Here is a 10,871-nt window from a genome sequence, read left to right on the forward strand (position 1 = left end):
CAATTTGGCTGCTATGAATAAAGCTCCTATGAACATTCGTGGGAGGTTGTGTTTTTTTTTTTTTTCCCCATTGCTTTTACATGAATACCCAAGAGTGGACTTGCTGGTTATGGGGTAGACAGCGTATGTTTATGTTCTAAGAAACTGCCAAACTGTCTTCCAAGGCAGTTGTACCATTTTATACTCCCCCGCCCCCAGAAATATGTGAGAATTACCGCTGCTCTACATACAGCCAATACACCATGCTGTCTTTCTTTTTAGCCTTAGCCATTCTAGTAGATATGTGTGATTTGAAAAGGTTGTATATTCAGATACTGGGTGCAATGTTCTATATATGATGACTAAATAAAGTTTGTTAATCACTTTGTTCAAATCATATATGTCCTTATCCACTTTTATCGTTTGTTCTATTATTTTTTAAGAGGCTCCTTAAAATCCTCTTTACGTTTTTCAAAATCTTTTTTTTTTTTTTTTTTTTTACTTTTGGTCGCCCCGAGTGGCTTGTGGGATCTTAGTTCCTTGACCAAGGATTGAATTTGCACCTGAGCCATCAGCAGTGAAAACAGAGCCACTAGACCACCAGGGATTTCCCCAAGTCCTCTATCGTGAGTGGGGATTTGTCTCTCTTAGTTATCTCATCATTTACTTTATATATTTGAGGATACTGAAGAGATACAGAGAAATTTGAATATCTCCTTAAGTATAGGTTCACAGTATATTTATGAAGATATTCCTGGATATAAATTCTTATCTTTTTTATTCTATTTAGTTGTTGTTGATTAGTCTCTAAGTTGTGTCCGACTTTTTGCCACCCCATGGACTTTCACTGGACTGCCACTGGGCTCCTCTGTCCATGGGATTCTCCAGGCAAGAATACTAAGTGAGTTGCCATTTCCTTCTCCAGGAGATCTTCCTGACCCAGGGACTGAACCTGCATCTCCTACATTGTCAGGCAGATGCTTTACCATTGAGCCACCAGGGAAGCCCCATTGTATTTAGTATAATAACAATTCCTTATATTCTTGGGCCTTCAGTCTTCTCTCTTTCTGTCCTAACTCGCCCCTCTCTCCGTCCTCAGACTCCCCTACCCCTGCCTCCCAGATTCTTGCCACCAGTCTCCAGCTACAGCAGGTGGGTCCTGAGGCAACCACAAGTGAAAAATTCTTAAAATGCACTGAAGAACCAAAATAAGTCAACTAAAGTTGATTAAACAAAATAAGGAAACCCCATTAATTTGCTGTTTGCTGATTCGACTTTTCAGAAACTGGACAACATCCACAGACTCAGTTTCTCTTAACCTCCTCTCAGATATGTCTTCTTCCATGGGGATCCTGTGACTCTCCTGGTCAAGGGTCTCATTTCCCAAATGAAAAAACTGGCACAAAGAAGGCAAACTATTTGCTGGAATCCCTTGGATGGGAAAGGAAGCAAGGAGGACAGTTTGAACAGAGCTGGTACTCTCTTAGACTTTATTTCAGGGCTTAGGGGAAGGGACAAAAACGGTGAAAAATCAGCTTTCTCTACCAATGGTAAGGCGGTGTCAACATCATGCCGCTAGGGGGCACCGTGTACAGGAAAAGATTCTTGATGGGATAGGACTCCTGGGGTTGAGGGAGGGGGCTGGGGGTGGGGGTCTAGACTCTTGAGTCTTAGGGTGGAAGGCACTGGGAACCCAGATTCCTGAATTCCTTCAGCAGCTTATATTTTGGGGTTCAATTTCATGAATCCCAGTCGCAGGAGTTAACTGGCCTGGATGGTTTTCTGTATCCAGTCCGTGAACTTGCAGAGGTTGGTGTAGACGCTTGGCACGTAGGGTTGGCCACATTGGGCTTGTCCAAAGGATACCAGGCCCTGCAGGGACCCGTTGCAGACCAGGGGGCCCCCAGAGTCACCCTGTTGTGGAGAGACAGAGAATAAAGAATCCAAAACACGGAGAGGTGGGGACGCGCCTGGCGGCCCAGTGGTTCAGAATCCCCTTTCCAAGGCAGGCAACACAAATTCGACCCCTAGTGGGAGAACTAAGCTCCCGCATGAGGTGGGGCGACTAACTAGAGTGGGGCAACCGACTAATGTGCCACAGCTAGAGAGACTCCTGAGCACCACAAGTAGAGAAGCCAGCGTGTTGCACGAAGATCCTGTGTGCTGTAACTACGGGTCAGGCCACTAGACAGACTAATAAATGAATATTAAAAACAAACAAAACACAGAGAAGTGGAGATAGATGTGAGATCAGAGAGGAGCCAAATGAAGAGAGGCAAAGACAGGAGAGAGAGAGGGCAAAAGATGGCAACATATTCCTTAAAGGTTCCACTCCAGAGCCCTGATCACACCTAATTCGGCTCCCTACGTCCTAACAGCTGGCCGATTCTCTTGTGTTTGCTGCTGTTCCATCTCTGGGTCTCTCCTTCTTTTTCTCCCACTATAGCTTACTTCTCTGTCTCAGTGACTCGCGGAGTCTCTGTGCATCTCGGCACCTCCTTGTATGTTGAGTTTTTATCCTGTTTCACTTTACATTTCATCTCTGTGTGTCAATGTATCTGTTTCTCTCCGGGTGTGCACGTGTGTATGTCTGTTTCTGCCTTACTACATCTGTCTTTATTTCTATTTCTCACTTTCCTTGCTTCTCTTTATTCCCGTGTCTATTTCTCTTCCAGTCTCTCTCCCATATCTCTGTTTCTTCACACCACCGGGTCCCTGTCCCCTCCCTTTTCCACCTCTCCCTGGATCTTCTACCCTCTTCCCTTCCCCCATCTCTCACATGGCAGGAGTCCTTCTGGTCCTGGCCTCCGCCAGCGCAGAACATGCTGGGGTGGTACACGTGAGCATAGAGTTCACTGCAGATCTTCTCCGACACCACTGAGATATTCACACATTGGAGCACTTTGGGCAGTCTGCCTGGGACGCAGAGCATCAGATCAGCCTCTACTGGCTGGGCGGAGAACCCCTTAGAGAGACCAGGCACACCCATCTCCGGAGCTCACCATTCACCAGCCGACCCCAGCCGGAAACCAGGCAGGAATCCCCCCCGGCGCCCGGGCACTGGGAGGCGATGCTGATGTCCTGGATGGTATCAGACGAGGGCACCGATTCTTCCAACTTGATGAGCATGAGGTCGTTGGCGAAAGATGGTTTGTTGTACTCTGGGTGTTGGATGGAGAGGTGGGCTTCTATCATCTGACTGCCTGGTTCTTGGTCGGCCTCAAGACTGTGCAGGCCCAGCCCAATGGTATAGGACCTGAGGGCCAGGGGGTCGAGGGTGCAGGGGTAGCGTGGGGACAGGTTAGTTCTGTGGCAGCCGCGCCATTATCTCCATTCTTGTCTTCAATCACAAGCCATCTCCGGTCCCCTGCCCCACCCTCATCTTCCTGGCTAAGCTCTGCACTACCCAGTCATGATTTCAAATCCTAGTGCACAAGCAATAATCCAGAGGCAAGAACTTGCCTTAATTTACTAGATACTCAGCAATGGAACTGAGATTTCCACCCAGGACTCTCTGAGTCTTTCCAAAGCAAGAACTCCCGCTTCCCTCGCAGAACCTTCCTTTCAGTACCCGGAGACTGAACCTATGAAGCCCCTAACAGTGCATCCAGACCCTCCCTAGAACCCAAGCCCCGTCCCTGTCCCTCCTCTCCGCACCTCCCGCCCCGGCGCCCTGCACTCACTTCTGGAAGCAATGCGCAGCTGACAGCACCCACTGCGGATGCACCAGGACGCCCCCGCAGAAAAATTCATTTTCCAAGAACAGGGCCGCCTGCCAGGGCTGCGAGTGCGGGCGGCAGTCCTCGCCGTTGATGATACGGCTGCTGCCGCCCCAGGCGAGGGATCCTGAGGGCGGAGGCAGGGCTGGGGGACCCGGCTCTGAGCCGAAACGGGGCTCCTGGGGGCGGGGCTCGGCGTGGGGGCGTGGTCAGGACGGAGCCAAAGGCCCAGAATGCAGGACACTAACTCCTGGGGCCGTGGCCATGGCTCTAGGGGGCGTAGCCACTGTTGACTGGGTGGTAGGGGCTTCGGCAGCGGGGAGGGGGCGTGGCTCAGGGTGGAAGCCGGACTTGTGGGAGCGGGGTTGGGGGCGGGGCTCTCGGTGCACGGGGGCGTGGTCAGAGCTGGGAGACAGACAGGAGGCGGGACTAGGCCTCTTGGGGGCGGGGTCACAGTGCACTGCGGTGTGTGGCGGTCGGATGGGACTAGACCTCTCGGTGGGGGGGTGTGGTTAGAACCGCAGGGATGGAGTCAGGGATCCTGCGGGCAGTGAGAGTCCTAGGGGCGGAGTCACAGTGTGGGACCTTAATTCCACGCATCAGGCTCCTTGGGGTGGGTTCGGGTTCACAGAGGTAGGGTCTCTTGTCGGGGAAGAGTTTCAGCTTCGAGTTCGTTACAGCCATCTCCCAGACCCACACTCCATCTCTCTCTCTCTCTCTCACACACACACACAAGCACCACGGCAGGCCTGTGCACTGCTGGGGCCTCAATCTCCCAGCACGAGCAGACCCCTCCACACAAGGTGGCAGAGGCAAGGGAGACAGAGGAAGACGCTCAGGGAGGCAGTGCCAGTATCTGTAGCCCCGGTGTCTCGCCCAACTTGGCTCAGTCCCGTCCCCCCAGGGCAGCAGACAGCCGGCTCACACAGCAACCCCGTCCTCATGTGGGTCCCTGGGGCCTCTCAGGATTGGAGACCCAAGAAGCAGGCTCAGATTGCCAGCAATGGGTGACTGCCCTAGAATCGTAATCTCCCTTTCAGCGGTACCCCAGGCAAGGCCTGCAGTGCAGAATCTGCCTGCAGTGCAGGAGATCCGGGTTCCAGCCCTGGTTCGGGAAGATCCCCTGGAGAAGCGCATGGCTACCCACTCCAGTTATTCTTGCCTGGAGAATCCCATGGACAGAGGAGCCTGGTGTGGGGGGAGGGCGGGCTACAGTCCATGGGGTCGCAAAGAACGGGACATGACTGAAGCGACTGACACTTTCACACTTTCCGGCTCCACAGGTCCTTGCAGCCTCATCACTCAGGTCCTCTCAGCATTGTCACTGAGCAGGGTATCCAGAGGCATAGACTGTCAAACCCGTTCCCCCAATCATGCACCGACTCTTATGGGTACGACTGTACACGGAGGCATGCAAAGCCACACACGTGCCAGTACCGAGGTGGCACCCATGCAAACACCCTGTGATACAAGAAATCACGTGTGCATCCAGACAGCAACCATCACACCGCACTGTCACCCACGCAGCTTCAGTCAGGTCCTGGAGGACCCTGAGTCGTGCCCACCCAGTAACAAGCCTCAGACACAATCTCACACACACACACCTCACTCAGATACCTGTGACACCGAGGAGGAGATGCCCCAGGAACCAGCCCCAGGGGTTTCCTGCTGTGGTCATCCTTCAGCACCTGTATGAGGGTCAGTCTCTAGGGAACCAAGTCTTTCCATCAGTCTCTCTCTCCACTCCTGCCCCCCTCCCCCAGGATATTATTGGACAGACAAGGATCTATACCACCCCCTCTCTGACACACACATACACATCGCAGTGTCTGAGCTCATGGCCTAGAGACCCACAGCCTGGAGAGACTGAGAGGCTGAGAGAGAAGTGGAAAGAGAGAGAGAGTAGTGGGTGGAGAGGAAGAGATGGAGAAATTGTCTCTCCATCTATAGACTGGGAGATGTAGGAGGATGGAGACAGGGCCCTCAAGGATGCAGAGAAGAGGGAACATCAGAGACTGGCTGAGAGTCAGAGTCCGGGAGAGAGAGATTCAGGGAAATAGACCAGGGGAGACACAGGGAGGACTGGAGAGACCCTCCTAACTAGAGACCTATTTGGAGGAAACAGACCTGAAGACCTAAGGTCTGGAGGCCGAGAACCACAGGGACACGGAGCTGTAGGGAGAGTAGGTCATGAAGACTGCTCTTAGGGGAGTAGTGGGTGGCACGCTCACCTGGTTGCCTCTGGGCTCTGGGATCCTATGGTTGCCTCTGGACTCTGGGATCCTACACTGGGCTGGGCTCCTGCCTGCTGCCTCCAGCAGGGGCCCCCTGGGGAGCTTATAAACATCCCCAGCTGGGCTGGCCTGCCCCCTAGGGACACACTCCTGGGGTGAGGTGCTGCCAGCTTGCAGCTCAGAGCTCTCAGGCTGCCTGGTGCCAGGCTGAGTTCAGTGAGCCAGAGGGGCCAGGAGACCCCGGTCTCACTGCCCCCTTCTTGCTTGGTGGCCTGTCAGCTTTCTTCTCTCTCTCTCTCCGGTTCTCCCTCCCTCTCTCTCACACACATGTACGCACACTCTCTGTTTCTTTTTCTCTTATTCTCCCTCTCATTAAATCTCTCTCATCCTCCCTTCCTCCCTCTCCCAGCTGAGTTTCCCCAGCAGAACCTCCCCGATTCAAATCCCCAGCAGCGCATTCTGCCTTTGGAACCTTGCACACGTGACTGCACCCCTGTGAACCTCCGTTTTCTCATCTGTAAAGTCAGGGTGATCATTGTTCCTCTGTCTCAAAATTCTTCCAAAAGACTCTGTGGTGGGGAGGTGGGGAATGCAATGGACACCGAGCCAGGCGTGCTGTGGGCACCCAGAGAGTGGGGGGTAGGATGAAGCCTTTGCTAGTCAAAGAGCACCTGCGCCCTTCTGAGGCTCCAAGCTGCGGGAAGGGACAAGCACATTTTGATGCTTCAGGGGCACATGTCCCAGCGGGAGAGCCGACCAACAGAAAAAGATGCAGGGACAAGTGAATATCTGGTAGTCATGTGTGTGCAGAGAACTTGGCTGATATTAGAGAGGGACTGGGACCAGGTGGGGTGACTGCAAATGAGGGGGTGTCGGGGCGTCTCGGAGGAGGGGACTTTAAAGCTGAGAGGCAGTGAACTTGGCAGGAAAAAGAGAGAGAAGTTGGAGGAATTCCCTCGTTGTCCAGTGGTTAGGACTTGGCATTTACGCTGCGATGGCCTGGGTTCAATCCCTGGGAGATTTGCATGCAAGGGGAAAGAGTTTGGGTGTATTTTCAATGCAATGGATTTTTAATTTTTTATTTTTATCTTTTGCTGTGGGCCATATTAAAAGTCTTAACTGAATGTATTACAATACTGCTTCACTTTTATATTTCGGTTTTTATTTATTTTTTTGGCTGCAAAGCATGTGGGGTCTTAGCTTCCCGACCAGGGATTGAACTTGCACCCTCGGTATTAAAAAGGTGACATCTTAACCCCTGGACCACCAGGGAAGTCCCTCAGTGCACTGGATTTTTAAGCATGAGATAGGAGTGGCGTGATCTGATTTCTTTTTAAAAAGCATTCCGCGTGGAGAATGATGGGAGTAGGGGTGAGATGGAAGCGGAGAAACCAGCGAGGAGGTGGGAGGTGGCAACAGACCCCCAGATGGGAGAGGCTGTGGCCCCTGGGAGAAGAGAAAGGGGAGGGACGAGGAGTCAAGTACCCGATCGATGGGTGGACGGTGGGGAGGCAGGAGAAGGGAGGCGTGGAGGGTGTCTCTGCCTGGGTCTGCTGGCGGTCACATTTGTGGCGCCATCTGTGTAGAGGTGCTAGGGGGTGTGGGGGAGAAGGGCTGAACTGAGGGCGCCCATCGGGAGCCAAGCGGTTGGACGTATGAGCCCCAGGGGACAGACAGAGGTCGGGGTGGGTGAGGCACGGTGATCAGTCACCCGAGGAGACGTGTGTTTAGAGCCATGGGGTTGGATGAGATCACCCAAGAAGCAGGTGTGGACCGCCCTGATGAGGGGTTGTAGGGACAGTTGAGGTGATGCTGAGGGATGACTGGGCCTCCCTCTGTCTCTCTCAGGCCCCGATTCCCTCTGCTTTTTCTGTGTCTGGCCCTTCCCTAGTGTCTGGTTCTCCAACCCTGTCTCCATCTACCTGCCTGTGGTGTTCGGTCACCTGGGGGCACAGAAACCCCGGACCCCTCTGCTCCGGGGACCTGCAGCTTTGACCATGAACATGGAGGAGGTCAGCAGGAGGGGTGTGTGTGGGGGGGTGGGTGGGTGGTGCAGGGTGGGCTCAGACCTCACAGCTGCCCAGACGTGACTTAGGTCTGGGCAGTGGGAGAAGGGGGGTTGGAGCCAGAGGGAGGGACGGGGCTGGGGCGGCTGGAATGAGGGAGAAGGGGGTGGATGCGGCACCCTTCTACCCTGCTCTGCGGCCTCACCTCTTGTCCTGTCCTGCTTGAGGTTAGGCAGAGGTGACCCAGTTATTTGGGGATGAATCCAAGAGTGAGTGTGTCTGTGTTTGGCGGGGTTTGGGGGGGGGGTTAGGTCATATCATGGAGATGCCTCCAGCCTGGCAAGTGGGAAGGGTTTGGAACAGGGGCTCCATGGGTGAGAACCCAGGCTCGGGGGGGGAGGGGGGCGGTGGAGAGAGGCAGAGACCATGAGATGCAGAGATAGGCAAAGAGACTGGGACCAGAGGCAGAGAAATAAAACCCCAGAAGGGTATAGAGAGAGACAGAGAGCGAGATGGGCTTCCCTGGCGGCTCAGCAGGTAAAGAATCCTCCTGTAATGCAGGAGACCTGGGTTCAGTCCCTGGGTTGGGAAGATCCCCTGGGGAAGGGAACAGCTACCCACTCTGGTATTCTTGCCTGGAGAATCCCATGGACAGAGGAGCCTGGTGGGCTACAGTCCATAAGGTCACAAACAATCGGATATGACTGAAGCGACTTAGCTGCAGCAGCAAGGTCACAGAGTCTGGGAAAGATGGAGATGGACAAATGGGCAGAGATGGACAGATACAGAGCACGAGAGAGCTGGAAACAAAGCGAAAGGTAGATGCTGAAAGACACACATCTCAGGATAATAATGATTCAAAACAAAAAGATCTAACAGTTATATATCAGTTTTTACTAGGTGCCTTCATAACAGTTTTATGCATACCAACTAGTTGTAATCGTCACAATAATCCCACGAGGTCCCCGTTATTATGCTTAATTTTATGAAGGCGGAAAGGGAGGCACAGAGAGGTCAACTGGCTAACCCAAAGTCACATAGCAAAGTGGCAGCGAATCCAGGCATCTGAATCCAGAGCCCGCATCTTGAGCTCTCTGCCATGCAGCCTCCTTCATGCACATTAAGAAACAGGAACAGAAGTTGAGGGAGGGGTGTGCTCTCTCGGGACACAGGTCATGGGGGCTCAGGATACACCTGGGTCCACAGCCCCTCACCTGAGCCATCTGCCATCATCCCCACCTGCAGCTGAGGGGCAGCCTCAGCCAGAGAAGGCGTAGAGCATCACTGGGGAGGGGATGAGATGCGGCCACGCCAGCCCCAAGTACCCCTCTCACTGCATAACTGGAAGAGCAAGCCTCTCCCCCTCCCATGGACGGAGCTAAGAAGAGAATCTTAAATCTCCTGGACACAGTGGAGGCTGGCCACCTGCTTACAGATGTCATCTGCTCTAAGGCCCAAAGCGGCCCTGACCACGTTTTCAGGGGCGTCTGTCCCAGCCCTTAGGGTAGCCCTCCCCATTCTTTTGGGGACCAGGGACCAGTTTCACAGAAGACAATTTTTCCACAGACCGGGTGTGGGGTGCAGGGAGGGTGGTTTCAGGATGACTCAAGCGCGTTACATTTATTGTGCGTTTTATTTCTATTATTATCGCATCAGCTCCACCTGAGATCATCAAGCATTAGATCCTGGAGGTTGGGGACCCTGCCTTAGGAAATTCACCCCCAAGTTTTACCCGGTAAACTCAGGAAACGCCTTCAGACTGGCTCTGAACCAACTTGAGGGTGGCGGGCGGAGGGGTTACCCCTGTTTCATTCAATAACTAAAACCACATTGGCATAGATTGTATTCCCTGAAGAGAAGTGGTTTTTCTCCGCTTATCAAGGGCTATGGGGGATTCTGTAGGAAAACTGCCTGCTGAAAGTATCTCCCCTTCCTGCTTCTCTCCTGGGGGCAAGAGAGGCCAACACCAGGGGTGGGGGTCCACCCCGAAGCAGGGACAACGGAGACAGGGATTTGGGGAGGGGTGAGAGCGTTGGAGCCTGGAGAAGTACGGAGGCCACAGCCTGCCCACTTGTGAGCTGGGGAGATGGCTGTGGACTGTGGGGACCACTACTGGGGCGTCTCCTGGACACTTCACAGTGACAGGGGCTGGGGCTGGGGGGCTCTGAGTGAATGTCAAAGGAGCAGAAGTTAAGACTGTAGCCCTCATGGGACTTCCCTAGCAGTCCAGCAGCTAAGACTGACTCCATGCTCCCAGTGCAGGGGACCTGGGTTCAGCCTCTGGGCAGGGAACTAGATACCCCATGCTGGAACTAAGATCTCAAATGCCACAACCATAGATCCTGAGTGTGGCGACTAGGACCTGGCACAGCCGAAAAAAAAAAAAAAAAAAGCAGTAAGTAGCCCCCATGGACCAGCAGCCTGGACATTTCTCTTTTTCCTGGTATTTTCAAGCTAAGTTATGTCATCCCCCTGTAGAAGGAAATGGGGCCTGCAAGTGACAGGCATTTCCTGCCAGACTGGTGGGATATGGGGTTGGGGGAGGACCAGTGGGCTTGAAGCGGATTAAAATCCATTTCGATCTTCACTGCCCAAACAGCAGCAACCATCGGTGTCTATTGGGCACTTAAAACGTGGCCAGTGTGTGGTTAAAGAACTGGCTTTCACTGTTTAGTTAATTTCAGTGAGTTTCAGCATAAATGCCAACACTTGGTTCAATTACTGGGAAAGTTTTAAGTTCCTTTGGAACCAGCCGGGTACCTGAATCCACCTTTTCAACTCTTTTAAGTTTTACAGGCTCTAAAATAAAGACCTAGAATTCCAAATGAAAATTTAGCATTCTAGTGGAGATGCTGCTGTAGGTGTGAAATAGTCACCGGATTTTTAGTTTTCTAAAATTTACTTTCTTTATTTTTGTCTGTGCTGGGTCTTCG

The 10,871-nt window shown here is 52.9% G+C and overlaps 1 protein-coding gene across 1 annotated transcript; it reads right to left on the reverse strand.

Annotated features, from left to right (window-relative positions):
* Positions 1-1,452: 1,452 nt before the first annotated feature.
* On the reverse strand, positions 1,453-3,901 carry KLK4 (kallikrein related peptidase 4; the record flags this gene model as incomplete). The annotated part of the gene is made up of 4 exons (XM_027977948.2): positions 1,453-1,893; positions 2,759-2,895; positions 2,982-3,235; positions 3,663-3,901. Coding segments are annotated over 4 exons (783 nt in total), but the record flags the coding sequence as incomplete, so codon positions are not given.
* Between the last annotated feature and the right edge of the window lie 6,970 nt (positions 3,902-10,871).

This window comes from Ovis aries, chromosome 14 (assembly GCF_016772045.2).
Source record: "Ovis aries strain OAR_USU_Benz2616 breed Rambouillet chromosome 14, ARS-UI_Ramb_v3.0, whole genome shotgun sequence".
Lineage (NCBI taxonomy): Eukaryota > Metazoa > Chordata > Mammalia > Artiodactyla > Bovidae > Ovis > Ovis aries.